This window comes from Hyposmocoma kahamanoa, unplaced genomic scaffold (assembly GCF_003589595.1).
Source record: "Hyposmocoma kahamanoa isolate Upper Pololo Valley unplaced genomic scaffold, ASM358959v1 63, whole genome shotgun sequence".
Taxonomy (NCBI): Eukaryota; Metazoa; Arthropoda; class Insecta; order Lepidoptera; family Cosmopterigidae; genus Hyposmocoma; species Hyposmocoma kahamanoa.
In genome coordinates this window covers 17,833,300-17,849,342 of record NW_020653851.1, presented here as the reverse complement: position 1 = coordinate 17,849,342, position 16,043 = coordinate 17,833,300, and the positions used below count along the sequence as shown (strand labels likewise).

General features: G+C 34.1%; 1 protein-coding gene across 4 annotated transcripts in view; it reads left to right on the top strand.

The window, feature by feature from the left end:
* LOC113229877 (myocyte-specific enhancer factor 2) overlaps positions 1 to 16,043 on the top strand; it is a 118,006-nt gene that overhangs the window by 80,969 nt on the left and 20,994 nt on the right. For 3 of the 4 annotated variants that reach the window (XM_026463557.1, XM_026463556.1, XM_026463554.1), the window contains exon 2: positions 15,322 to 15,467. In XM_026463557.1, the coding sequence (XP_026319342.1) occupies positions 15,414 to 15,467 (54 nt within the window). In that variant the 5' untranslated portion in view covers positions 15,322 to 15,413. Of the gene's footprint in view, positions 1 to 15,312; positions 15,468 to 16,043 lie in introns of those variants that run through there. The other variant, XM_026463555.1, reaches the window with a different exon arrangement.

Genomic DNA, 16,043 nt, shown 5'->3' with positions numbered 1-16,043 from the left:
AAACGTCAGGGACTCTGGTTTTATTTCAGGATTAAATTTTTTACTAACGAACTTTTTTTACTTTTGAAAAATGTATATCAATTGATAGAACAAAAAAAAAAACCACTGGTATGTATAAAGTTCCTACCGAACACAATGGGTTTCTTGTAAAATTTCGAGATGGGTTTGTGTTTCTTTTTTCTATTGTGAAAATTTATAGGAATCGTGTTTTCACACCGTATAGTATATCCTCAATTTTTCTATATATTTTTTCCAAAGTGATTTATTCAACACTTTCACTGTTATGAGGAATCCACCTAGGCTATTTGAAGCCGTATAGACTCTTAAGCCGGTCAGAAAAATCCTTATGTTCATACAATAAGAACTACGTTATACGCTTCACGTCGGAGATCCGATCAGAAACGAAACCCGCGACGTCGTTTTCGAACATTTTGCATAGACTTGAAGGTTTTTCTGCCCGACCCAAGGCCATTCCGTGTGAATTAATGTGGTGTCTTTAACTTGAAGGCGCCCTGAATTGCATTTTGTTCCTCAAACAAACTAATGTTTCAGGTTCTTTATAGGTCCAACCACAGATCACATAAATACTAGTATTCTTCCGTGGGTCTAACGTATACTGCTGACTGTCAGCCGGCTTTAATCTGCAATTGGTTAACGGTTTAAATCATTGAATGCGTATTTTAGCAAAATGTCCCTCTGACACACCAAACAGCGTGTCAATTACAAAATTGCATTATACATTAACCAATAAAACAAGGGATAGTAATACGTACATCTCCTAACCACTTGTGGCTCTGTTTAGACCAGCCGGAGATCCACGTGCCAACGCATACATTCAAAGAGACTAAATTTCTACCTTTGTGTGTCAACCTGCGCATGTACGCCCACGCCGAAAACAGAATATATAGGGTGCGAAATATATTCTTGAATAGGAATATATTCTTGAATGAATCTACAGAAAATGAAGATGAAAAGAAAGATTTATAGTAAATTAAATTACGAAGACGGAAGTTTAAGATAAATGTTTTATACAACGTAAGAAAAAAGTACAGGCAAGAGACATGGCAAACTTCAGAATTTAGACCTACAATTTTAAATGTTAAATTTACTCAAACATATTTCGATCTTAACAGGTATTAAAAGTAATACGTTACAAAAACGATTCTAAGAAAAAGGACCTAATTTCTCGGAAATTGCCGCTTATACAGCAAACTTCAACAACAATATTATTTCCACATAATATGTTAAGATTTCATAACAATATTAAACAACTCGTTTGTGTTTGCAAATGGAAAATAATATGTTCTTTATTAAGTACTGTATAGAATATTTTTACGGTCTATTTCGAAAAATGATTACCTTTTGGCGTATAATTATTCAGAAAAAAAATTGTTTTCTAAAATTCAGAACTTCAAAATCAGAACTTTAATGTCGTACTGCTTTTAAAAACTGAACTGCACTCCATAACATATCGTGAATGTAAGAATGCAGTTTATGGGTTTTCGGTTTAGAAAATTAAAAATCAGATATCGTTAAGGCTTAGAACTAAAAGCTGAACTTATATAAATTTACATACTACTGTTTATAGACGATGGAATAAATACATAGAGATACTATGTATTACCTACGTATGTACTAAAGCATTTAAAAATAACAACTTTAAATTTAACGAACCGTGGTAGCCTAATAATTTAACCTACAGCCTCTCAAACAGAGGGTTCGAATCCGGGCTTGCACCTCGTGACTTTTTGGAATTTGAAATCTATCATGAGCTTTTCGGCGAAGGAAAATATCATGACGAAACATGTGTGTGAAGTACCCAATCTGCTCGCGTTGTGACCAGCAATGAATCTAAAGATAAGCTGAATATTATGCTATTATACTTTAAATTAAAAAAAGCTATGCTTATTATGTTTTATTGGATGTCAGGATGTGTTACCACCATAATATTCAATTGTTTTATGCGAAATTACTCCACCAGTTTGTTCCAATAGCTATGCTTATTATTATGCAATTATACTACTGTTGTATATAAACAAAAAAAAACACATACCGTATTTTAAAACTTAACCCAATACGACTATTATCGGGTATAATATCGTATAATCGGATATCGATATTTGAAAGGGAATCGGAATTCCCGATACGATACATCCTCCTACCTCCCTCCCCCACGGGAAGGTCACGCTACATACAGACTGGTAAGTCTAGACAATGGACTGTCGTTTGAAGTTACTCGTCCATCAACATCCTTTAGAAGTCTACGCTAGTTCGAAACGTGTTTGATTTATGCAAAAACGAAAACATAATTATAATATACACAACTACGACATACTATAATTTCAGAGAGAGTTGTCTTTAACTTGTTTTTCAACCTGTCATTCGCTGCTCTTTCCTGTCTAACTAACTGAAATTGAACATTGTAAACATCAATTTCCACAGCTAACCATCGCCAATGTAACTACTATATGTCAGCCATGACTACGGCACTTGTAAAAAGTCCAAAACATTGCTTTTTTTGAAAAAATAATATAGATCCGTTTCCGATTTCCTATTTGTAATAATCGCGAAAACATAAGAACTTTAAATGTTATGTATTATTAATAATGCCCTTAATATATTTTTTATTTAGGGGCTCTAGGTGCAAAAAAAAAGAGTAAATCAATAGTAAAAACAATTTATATACTAGAATTTAAATTCTTAGACCTTAATAAGTATGTGTGTGTGTGAGAGAGACACACTCCTTGGTTTGAAAAAAAAAAAAAACAAAAAAGTAATGAATACTCTTTATGTTAAAGTTCAATTATTTAACCTTCCAGTCGTCGCGCCTTTGTGCCGAACATAAGCAGTCGCGTGCGGTCTGTAAGACTGCAACTTTACGCGTTCAGTTTGAGAAGACCAATGAATATTTTCATGACGTTGTGTAGCACATGATAAAAAAGTCTTTTATCTATATAAATAAAAACAAAAAAATTATTTACTTTTTTTTTAATTTGTACTTATTTGTTGAACAGTGTATAAAACTTCAAAATTTTAATCATGACACACAGCGTTAAAATTCAACAAAATAATAAAATGAGATGAAATTTTGTATCTTAATCGTTCATGTGTGCTTATGAACGATTAGGATAGAATTATAATAGATTATTATCTAGATCAATCAATATTGTCATCAATATTGAAGGAACTCTGAAATCGCAATGTTTTTTTATGATGTTCTACTTACTATCTCGAATCTTATAAAATAAAAAAAGGAAGACAAAATAAAAAACTTCTAACTTTTTTTAGGAGTAGATAGTACGATAACCTACTCATTATCAGTAGCAATGGTTTCACATCATCAAAATCTTTATCTTCTGTTTCCGCCTCTTCTGCACGCCGTTCTGATTCTTCGTAACTCATGTTGTGTCTACAACAAATAGTGAAATAATAAATAATTTAATATATATTACATAAAATAATGTAATTTTGTAAGTAATAAAGAAATAAAAAACAAATAACATGAAATACTCAGCCAGGTTTCAATTTAATTCCATGAATTTTTCCGGAACACGACTGGCAACGCGCGTTGAATCTGAGACCGCAAACACAAATAAAGACACATGTGCGCTTGCGACGAATGTCACAGGGCTGCTAAGGGGAAGTACCTCACCCCCTCGAGGATATCACGGTCGCGCAACCGTTTGTTGTTTACAGTTTTTGTAAAATGAGTAAAATAAGTTCGCTGCGATCTCTGAGATCGCGCGCGACCGCTGGAAGGTTAAAAGTGTTCTATTTGGAATAAATGACTATCAACCATATTCTAGAAGAAAAGAACATCAATTTGAAAAAACGACTAGAATTAATCTGCTTTTATATCTCGTACGCAAAATTATATTTTAATGTCGATAGAGGCACAAAACCGCCATTAATGACGCACAAAAAGCTCATGTTATCTAAAATCATGATTTTAGAGATATCACAATGGTGTGCGTGTGATACAGCCTTGATTATAGCCCGGTGGATAAATTTTTAAACAGGTCATTATCCAAATGCTATAAAATAGATTTCTGAGTCAAACTCGACTATACTCGAATTAAATAACGCATGATGCGAATGAAGCTTCATACTTGATGTTGTGTTTTAACTTGGTTGAGTATTACTTATTTGACAGTAATTGTTTCGGGCGAATGTCGGATGGAGAACGAGAGCAGACCCCTTGAAATTATTATAAAAGCCGTTAGAAAATGCCTCTTCATTCTGGGAGTCTCTGAGCCTAACTTCCCGGAATTAATACTGTGGTACTTAGAACATTTTTCGCAAAATATAAAAGTATAAAATCAAATCTGTAAAGACACCTACTCATAACACACGGAATGCTCAACACGAACGTATTTATTTTCACAAATTGCCTCCCGTACAAGTATCATATTATTCCTGTGTAGTACGTGTACTGATAACCAGACCATCAGAAACTGAACCCACACATTCGCCTGTAATTTTCACGGTCACGCGTAACTTTCACGAAAAGGGGCGGGGGAACCACCCGTTTTCATGAAAGCAGAATAATCCAGAGTTCAAGTTGGCCTGGTCGTTGAGCTGCACGTTGCCCGGGAGAGTAGGCGTGGAGACTGCTCGCCTACGCTCCACTACAGTCCTTTGCAAATCGTTTTTCGTTCGACTCACTTATTAGTCTAGAGGGATTACAAAGGTCGAAATTGCGATTAGTCGTATCGCAAATATCGCAAATAGCTTTTCTTATTTTAGGACGGACTTCTAATAGAAATTGTACATCATCTTATTAACGTTCTACTGAAAAATGAGGCCAGTTATAAAAATACATTTTAATCATCATCATCAACATAATTATCCGTCCCACTATTGGGCACGGGTCTCCTATCAGGCGAGGGTACGCCACGGTCTAACCCAATTCCGTTTCTGGACTTCACACGTTTTTCGAGGGTTGTGAAATCTTCTTCTTACATTCACTGCATGCTCGTGGGATATTTGTACATATAAATTTCGTACATAAATTCCGAAAAACTCAGAGGTGCGAGACCGGACCCGGAGACGCCACCCGTAACTGAGCATAGACATTTTGTAATTCGGGTTATCCTCTAGCTCTAGTCTCACTTTACTACGTGACATTAACGATGTCGTGTACATATTTCGTCACACGTTTCTGGAGCCACAATATTTAGTTAGTTTCAAAGCTACGCTATAAAACTTTCTATTTCATTTCGAATATTATGTAAATAATTTATTTACCACCTTAAATCTAGGAAATAAAACCTCAAAAGAACAACGAAAACATGACACCTCAGTACGGAAAATTAAATATCTTCTTTTCCTATGAAATTGACAGTAAAATTATGTAAAAGAACGGAAACATTTCTCCCGATATTGATATATTCAATTCAGTCACACAATACACAGTTCGTTTGCTTTCAGAGGCCGTATTTGCAAAACTAAAAAACCTTAGAAGTATATATTTTTTTTTTTATAGCCAAATAGGAAGTTTGTTCCACAAGAGACATTTTACGTTAACCTCCAGTATTATGGAAGCGTTTAAGAATGGAAGGCATTGCCCTTTTTGCGTAAATTTTGAACTTTTTAAAACTTATTCATTGGTCGGTAACGAATCAACCTTCAGTGCTTCGTGCGTGAAAGCCTTTTTCACCTTTTTTCACTTATTTACCTCTACACAAGGCCTATCGTTTACGCTTTCATGCCTTTGTTAACCTTTTAAGAAAAAACTTAATGAGCCATGAGGAAAAAAGGGAAGGTACCCATCACTGATGTGCTGAAAAAAAAAAACGTTAACAGTTGAGAAAATATTTAATAAATATGGCGTGTGTTATTGTGTATTTTTCCCCTTATTACATCACAAATGGCATTTTTTTAATAACAAATTTCGATTTTTCCTAATATATATAAACAAAATCTTAGACGTTCATCAAATCATTACCAAAAAACAAAGTCCTATTCCAGAATACGAGGAAAATACTTACTAACATTCATTATATTTATTTGCAAGTTGTAATGACGTCAAAAACTCGGTGACGATAAATGTTGACTCATGTTTTATGAAATCTTTGAAACAACTTCCTTGAGAAATTTTAAGGTTTTCATATGGTACCGAAAACAACACGTCATTTCTTACTCAAACCATTTTTTAATTATGAGGATTGAACTTTCATAAGATCCTACGTCAATATTTCTATACTAGGTATAAATCGTATTTAAATAAAATGTGACGGTGCGAACAAGTCATGCACCTGGTGGCAAGCGACACGCCTGTCCATAGCAGTTGCACTATTAGAGCTTTAAATCGCAAAGATCTGAGGAACACTGCCACAGCGTGCATCACCCTGAGACAAAGTTGACAAGTCCCATGTGAATGTGAAGAAGAAATGTGAAGCCTGGAATTTCACCAGCACCCTTACCCTTCGAAACCAGAACGCAGTAATGCTTGCATTATTTCTTTGGACGAAACCTTTTACAAGGAGCGCTTACTGCTTCTGAAGCTACTGCCACTTTTTTTTCTTATAATATACGATAAGCTTAGTTTATCAATCAAACTAAAAACCGAACAATCGTAGCGCTAAATCGTTATAAAAATTCTTAACACCTCTATCAGAACTGCTTTGCTAACTATTACGCACGCTTTCCTAATTTTTAGCGCCACGATAAAATGCGTAACAAAGAATACGTTCATAGTGAAACTATGCAACACGCTGAGTCACGTGAATGTAGGACACATCGTAGAGCTATCGTAGACGCTTCGTAGCGAAGTATACATTTTTCTACGTAAGTATCACATTACTACGTTTGAAACGCTCAGAATTGTAGTATTAGAATGCGTAAATATAATAAAAATGCCGATAACATAAATTACGAAAAATATAATATGATGTTTTACTAATACGACGTAACTAATTAATTATACGATCGCCTTTTATTTCGTTGTTGTCCTCAAACTCCGGTTTACGCTTTTTAGCAAATTGCGAGCTTGTAATCACGACTAGTTAAACTCCTAACTTTTCTTAACTTTCTTTAACGTTGAGTCGCGACTCTGTGGCTTCGTTACGTTAAAATGTTTTTTATGCTGTTCAAATTAAATGACCGAAACTTCTTCGATATTGCATTTTTAAAACTTAATGAGGAATCGTGCACAGGACAATTGCTAACATTATATTAAAAATGGCCACGTTTTCCTGCAGGTTCCAATGTAAACATTGATTTTCCACAACCTGAGCATTGCGCATTAGTGTGCGTTAGGGCGGCAAGATTCTGTGTGCGTCGTGCCGGCAGTGAACGGGTCAAGGGGCCGGGGTGCGGGACGCGCGGGGATGGGTGCTAGGTCACTGTGTTTATAGGCTTGTTATACCGCAGTTGAGACTAATCATGCGTTAGCACGTACAGCTAGAAACAGGCGGTAACCGACGATTTATATGACAAATCTGCGATTATTATGTCTCGATTCTCAATTATGAGGAGAGTATACTCACAAAATCCTAAACTTCAAAAATCTGAATTTAATAGCTTGTTTATAAAGTGATTCCATTATTGCAGCATAAGAGATACCTTTATTAACATCGCCACATGCTATGCTATGCACTCATCGAGTATATAACCAGAAATAGAGACGAAATGTCATTTAATTTATTTGAAAACTATTCTGCCACATCATTACTGTGACAACTGCGCTCCAACTGGCCAGCCCGAATTCGAAACCATTGACAGGTGTCGCCAATTGTTTCACTTCAAATCGACCAGTTAACTTGAGCTTTGTAATAATGGACGAAAATTGCAAAATTACATATTTTAATTACCGATGAAATTTGATTCCGTTTGTTTTGTAATTAGATATTTTGCTGTTTCTCCCCACACCACCCAATGGAACAGCACGCCATTTTTAGAGATATTATCTTTATTACATTATTGTAATATTTTTGGAATATACGGAGACGTACACACAGGTTAGTTGTTTGCGCTGTCTTTATTTCAGTGCAAACGAGAGTTGATATTTATAAGTGATGTATCACTGGTAAGTTACTAGGAATGTATGACCCTTATTTCGGCTCTATTTCTGGTTGTATACTCGATGTACGCACTCAATACGTTTTGTTTCTGGGAGTCAACCCACATTCTCTGTTCGACGTCCGTCCGAAACAATTACAGTCAAATAAGTAATACTCGACCAAATTACAAACAGTGTCAAATATGAAGCTTAATACACATCATGCGTCTTTTAGTTGAATGTTTGACACTTTTGACTTATTTGACAGTAATTTTGTCGGACGCGGAACGAGAGTGACCTGGATAAGCGGTAAGACACGATCAATTTCATCTTTAAACTTCATGAAGTTCAAAAAAAAGTTCGGAAAATAAATCTTTTTTTTATGACACAAAGTGATAAGATGAGCATTTTTTTGAACACAATTTTTTTTTCAATCGCAAAGATCTGAGGGGCATTGCTATTACACCCGTCACCCTGAGACATATCGCACTTCTATTACAATTGTGTTGTAACTCAAAATATGTGAAACTCAAGATTCTACCATTATTGAACGTAAAATTTTCTTCTTTCAATTCTCTACACGTCAATAAAACCGTCGTTAGAATTTTGTAAAAAACAAATTACACATATCTACTGAACTCAAAACGAGACACATTTTGTGTGAGGCACGACTGGCCGAAACAGTCCTTATTCAAAAAATTTAATTGTTTTTTTCCTTTTTATATTTAAATGTAAATGCTATGTGTAATAAACCTTAACCTATGCATAAATTTCAATGACCTTTTACGGGACGTGAATAATTAGTTTTTCATCGATTCTGAGAAAATACACTTTTTGAATTGTTATATTATTGTATTAGCAGTGCGATATGTTAGAAAGTTCCACGTACGTGTAATTTGACAAAACACAAAACACTGAAAAGCTCTGTACAGTGTTGGTAACTTCATTACAACAAAAATCTTTCGGTTGTTTATAAGGTAAATGAAATTTAGTCGTTCTTCAATAGAAATAGCATATTTTGTAAAGTAAAATTAAAATGGCTGGATATAATTCTTCATTATCTAAAGTACAAGGTACATTGTATGTATGTTTTTACGTTACTAACCTTAAAAATTACAAAAAAACCGAAGAATTCTTTTTGCAGCTTTTTCTCAAAGTGCTGTTTCTTCTACAGTGTTTTGGTTTGGTCAGTGATACTCACATTACTACTTGGCGGCAGAAATTGGTAAGGTACTTCCCTGGACGAACTCTTGCACAAGGACTCTACTGCTACTATATAATGAATCACATCTAAACCAATGCCGGAAAATTTCATATGCAACCTCCTTCTACCATATTTTATTTCCTCTGTACCCTGTACGTTTAATATGAATTCGGAAATCTGCGACATAACTTAGTCAACAGCAACAGAAACTGCTTTAGCACTTTATGCCGTAATAAACGAAGGGTATTAAAACCCGCGATGCCTTTTAATTTAATTTGCCAGGAGTTTTGACATTATCTGAAGATGGCGTCAAGTTTTGTTCTTTATCAATGTTATAATACTTGAAAAGATTACCTTATAATTCATTTCCTTCTTGGACTTTTTTTAAGTTGTTTTTTGCCAGCGAAAGATTTTTTGATGTTTATCGTTCAAATGTTTTTTAAGTTAATGTCCTAAATGTCACGTGTTAAGTCATTAAAAGATCTTGACAATCTTAATGAGACTGACCTTTGACTGATTCTTGTATGCGCGATTACATTTTCGATAACTATGTTTGCCCGTAAAAAAATAATTAACAATGAAAGAATCTTTTTCATTAAAACTTTACTAAAATGTTAATCTTCTAACATGGTATTTGGTGAAATGGCACACATTGAAAGAGGTCTAGCAGTGGACTGTGATAGGATGATGAGGATAATGTTATAATAAAATTTGTAATAGAAAAATAAAACAGTAGCAGTACAAACGTGGTTCGGGATCACATAGCATGCAAATGTTTAATTATAAAATCTTGAAGACTACAAACACACAGTAAACAAGAAAGTCATAATACTCAAAGTACATCTTATATTTGTCACACAAAATATCACTGAATATGATAATTATGGGTCCACGCTTCATCCTGCACGGCAATCTTATCCTATATCACGTTTCTTTTTGAGAATTGAACCTGTATGACGCAACATAACACGTACCTATTACGAGCATTACACTTGTATACCAACAAAACAGACTAAACAAGAAAGTAACCATGAGACGCACGTTCACTTCCGAAAAAATCCACTCTTTCACTTATACAGTTGTAATAATCTCACGTTACATATGCGATTCTAAAAATAGAAAGTGGAATTTTAAACGGTTTCTATTTATAGCTCATTCTACGACCGGTTTTACTATAAAAATTATGCCATCATAGCTACGATGAAGATTTCAATTGGAATTTATAGATTGTTTCCGGTAATACTAAGCAGTTCCACTTTTTTTATTATGAAAATAAAGTATAATTAATTAAAGCAAATTTTGAGTGACAATTTTTAACCAACATTAGACAATATTTTCTTATGATACCTTATTATTAGATAATTGAAGAGACGAACAAGTCGTGCGCCTGGTGGTAAGCGACACGCCCCTGCATGACCGTTGCAATGGCACACAGAGTTTTAAATCGCAAACATGTGTGGTAGTCACCTGCGCCTGTCATCCTGGAACATATGTAAGTTGACAAGTCCCATGCGTCTGTAATTTCACAAGAACCCTTCAAAATCGGATTAAGTAAGCTAACATACTAACATTAAGATAACTTAACAGGACGAAGTTTTTCACAAGGAGCTGTACTACAACCATCACGTCTATCTCTCACCGGGTAGGCACAGTACATGTACCACTCCTGACAAACCTCCTTCTTCCCCTCCACTCCCATCTATCACTTCATATATAACCATGTCTAGATACTTTTAACCAACTGCTGAATAAACAACAACAATAATAAATTTTTACAGAGCTGAAACAAAATATCGAAAATATAATGAAATTCTGTTATTTACTAAATATAATTTTAAACCCAAGAATGCGTGTTTTACAACAATTTCACATAACGTACTTTCACTATGTGGTTTTATGCTACTTGGTACTCTGATCTAGGTCATATAAAAAGGCTACAACGTCCAGAAATACTTGAAATCATGCAAAGTTATGTTCAAACGCACGCAGGAGGCACATAAAGTTCCACCGACAGGAAGTAACTAAAGAATTTAAATAAAAATGTCATTACCTCCATTTCGTTGCAATTTCATTAAACTTTATTACTCTTGTTATCTATGAAATGCTACGTCTAAAAACATTAAAAAACATACTTTAAACTCAATACTTACGATGTATTTGCCGAAAACGTGCAAAATGTGCTAACGTTTCTCTTCCCCTAAAAGATGGGGTATAAAGAACAGTCATCTTGTTTCTTCTAAAGGTAATGTTTACCTCGTTTTCTTAAAATTTCACAACACAATTTTTTTTTTCGCCTTGTGGATTAGAAACATCGTAGAGACATCTCTTTAATCGCTTAAACCAATTGGTCTGTTTTATCCACTCAGAGACTATTATAGTGCTAAACTCTTTAGATTATAACGTCTTAAGGCATCCAGTTCCTCTTCCCCGATATTCTTTTACCCCACCTGACGCTATTGAAATAACCTGTATTGGATTCAGTCTTACTGACAGTTCGACTTGTAGAACAGTTTCTTTTCTTACTTTCTAACATTGACTTTATATGCTTTCTAACCTTAAAATAAACAAAAGGAAATTTTATGTTAATATTGTTGAAATTTTAAACATGACGACAATTCAAACTGTGCTAACGACAACATTGAATCAATTTCTCAACAACGACATCACACGCAAGACCATAAGATCTCCATAGATTGAACAGCAACTGGGAGCGTCTATTTCTGTAATAGTACATTCTGTAACTATTCACAATATATACAACACTAACCTTTCGATTACATATGGTAAATGTGATTGATCAGTACAAACAGAGGCACGTGCCTTTCGAAAACTACGTCAACTTCACTTAGTTTGTTGTTTGGTTATTAATCATTTTTGCTCAAACAGTCTGACAAAAGATGTGAAAGAAAGAAAAGGACGCCTTTTTTCAACAGGATAGATATGGCTAGTAAAGAGTCTTTTTCGTTTCAGATACTGAACCGTGTCAAGTTAAAATAAAAGGTCGTATCACATTCGATACAATATATAGAAAGTGTAATCGTTAAGTGTGCCCTGGCAAAAATTTCGTGAATATATGAGATATCAAAAACCTTTAACAGTCTATACAACCTCAAATGGGATTGGTTGATTCCGCATAAAAGTGAAAGTGTTGAGTCAATCGATTTGGAGAAAAATATAGTAAAATTGAGGAAACACACTGATTACTGTATGGTGTGAAAACACGACTCCTAAAAATTTTCACGATAGAAAAAAAAACTCAAGCTTCGAAATTTACAAGAAAACCGCTGTATTCAATAGGTACATATATCAATGATTTTTTTTATATCAACTGAACTAAATAGAACACGTGTAGTGTACGATATACATGCATGCTACATCCTCATCAATACTTTCCATCAGGTGAGATGGAGGTCAAATGCGCGCTTATTTTTTATAAAAAAAAAGAAAGAAAAACACGTTTTTCAAATGGCTTTAATTTGGTTTGTTAAATATAATATCTGAAATAAAATCAGTGTCCGTGTCCTCGACCCAAGCAAAATGAATCGTATTAATACGGGAAAAATTCGAATTTGAGCGACTGTTAAACTGATATCCTAAATATCTAATAATAAACGAAAAACATTTAAAATCGATCATAACTTTAATAAATAATGTGTCATAGTTTTATCTCCATGGCCATTAGTTACCACTGCGGAACAATATCGCATTTTAACGGTGACCAAACTACTCTGACCTTTAACCGAAACCACCCACACGCTGAACGATATATTAATAGAGAAGTTTCAATTGTCGTTAATAAAGTCTAATGGCATATTGCAAGCTTAATCTGATTCCAAAATAATAAAATCCGACTCTAGAATCTAAGAATCGTCAAAAATAACTCATATAATTGCATTTCAGGATACAAAACCTATCATGCTGCCAAAACAGCTTTTATCCTTTATTTTTATTCATTAAACTTAAACAGTATTGATTTTATCAATCGAAAGTTGTACATCATAGATAATGTACGATAATAATTTTCTTAGAAAATGGAACATTAAAAAATGTGGGGCACGGGAACGTACCCTGACAAACACTTATAACAAAAAATCACAAAATATTAACTATACCACTCTAGTAGAATGAGAAAGGTAGAGAAAGTATCATTATTGTACAAATCAAACGATAAAAGGGCATAAAGGGTGCATTTATGCGACATTCGGCCTTCGCTATGCATGTTGAGATTTAAAAGCCTGCACTTAAGAAAAAAATGCGTCAACTTGAAATTAATTGCTTGCACTTTAGTTATCGCAACCCTAAGATAAGTTTGTATTATTTCATAGGTTACTAAAAATAAATCACGTATGAATTGAAAAATTAAAATTTTTTTAAAAAGTACCACGTGATTATTAAGGTAATATTTTTTTTTACACTTGAAGATCATCGTGAATTATATTACCTTTAGTTTTAAAGTACAGATTTTCAATGTGTCACTGACTCGATGTTAATAAATGTTCGTTCTAATTACAAAAACCGTTGACATTTTAGTGTACAGTTTCAATTACAACAATGTTGAAGCATTTTTTGTAGGAAACTCGCAGTAGGTGGGTGGAAACAGGGTCATGTGGGGCTATAGCTGGGTTATTATGCAAATCTCCGTGACCTACCGTCTCGGCATGTATTATGGATACGTTAATATCCGCGTGATTCTGCCTCTTTTGTTTGGTTTTGTTCAGTACTGTCGCTGTATGAGTTGATGTCACCTTATTATCTTATACAATCAACCATAAATCAAGCTACATACTTATTTTATATTTGCTACTTTATTTACGTTATACGTTTTAGGAAAATTCACTGTATAATTATACAATTATAGTTATACTTAAATATAAGTAATCCAATGCTATTTACAAATTTCTACCTTTAGCAAACAATATAAGGTGCTTACAAAAAAAGCAAAAATATTATAAAAACAAAATTACACAAAATCTAATGAGTAATTAAACAAATAATGCAATAACAAAAGAATAGCCAAATATACAAAAGTCAGTGTGTCATGGCCAGACACGTGATGTCAAAGTGACGTTTGGTCATTTCCCATCTGACTGAATTTTGTACAGAACAAATGAAATTCTGGGTGATTTTGTGACGTATTATTAAAAGTCTCAATGCACGCACCAGGTACGCGAAACTTTATATGTGACAACAATTCTGGACAATCAATATTACCGTTAGCGATCCTCATCAGAAAACTGACGTCATTAATGTCTCGACGTACACGCAGCGGCAAAACGTGGTATATAAAACCCCTTTACTCGTAAATTATTTATAGAACAATTCCAATTTTCGTGAAAGAAATTTTAACAGTTGGTATATCGTTAGTATTAGGCTCACCTCGGTGCATTTTTTTATTTAACGATGTTTAAATCTCTATCGACATGTCAATACTTACTTAACCCTGGTTTACGGGATTGTTACAAATTGGAAATTATACTATTCTTTCGAGTCAAAAATAAATCAATATAAAAAAATAGTATCATTTCCAACTTATTTAACCTTTACGTATATCTGCTTTAAAAGAGTCCGACTAGTTTCCTTTTATACTCCAATTTTATAAAATCGCGTTCAAATTCCGTGAATTCAATAATAGTTAGGCAATAGTTCGATCCCTTGCTGACTCTAGTTGCCCTTTGATTACTAAAAGTAAGTTAGAAAAGATTGACGCAGAGTTCTACTAGTGTAAGCTATACATTTTATGTAAGAATGTTATTTGAGGTTTCAAGTACCTATACATAGTTATAACATATTATTAATCACGCCTTAAGTACGTGTTTTGCTTTGGAAATGAATGTTCACATAATTTTTACTTTTCAATACTTGAGTGATGACGTACTTTGTACCGTTCCACAGGTTGCCTTACTCATTTTTCATATATAGCAATTGAATGTAAAAAAATGCGAATTGGGTATCATTAGGGAAAGCTCTTCAATATCACGATGGATATCTGTACTCGAAATGCAGGATGTTAAAATCAGACGCACTCATTTTGACATCCGGTATCTGAGTTGTAACGTACTTTAGGCGTTTTGAAGGAATTTTTCATTTCATTTTCAGTTTTTTTGTTTGTCAACAGATAGCAGCTGTTGACGTCTGAAGTAGCAGCCAGCAGTTGGCCACTTTCGCTTTCGCCCCGCTCCCCGTACCCCCTCCAAGATTGCTGCCACCATGGGTCGGAAGAAAATACAAATATCCAGGATCACAGACGAACGGAATCGACAGGTGATTTGCTGGAAATTTTGATTTTTTTAATAGCAAAAGCTAAGCTAAGCTTTTAAAAAAAAGGGTCGGCAGACATAAGCACATAAGTCAAAACAATTTCAAATTTTTTTAATATATATTTAGTTGCCCTAGATTGGCATTACAGATGAAAGTGTTGCAACCCTAACTAGCTGTGAACAGGTTCAAGGCAATGGAACGGGAAACTTCCGGTCCACAAAATTTATCAAAAGAAATAAAGTTAAAAGAAAGGGCTGTAACAATAAAAAGGTAAATGTAAAAAAAAGGTACAACAATATAAAACACTTCCTACACTTTACGATGAAGGCACTTACCCCTAAATGGGCCGAGTAACTGAATTACAGATATACGTACATGAAGGCTGTAGACTTATAAATTATTACACATGATTTAGCTTATTTAACGATTATAAACGTAGTAAAGAACCAAAATTAGCGATTATTCGCGTCGGAATTTGAAACAGCTCCGACTGTTGTGGCGGTCGAGCAGGGAGTGACCGTGATACGAAAAGAAAATGAGAAAGTGAAGGAAGATGGAACAATTCAAATTTAAAATTTA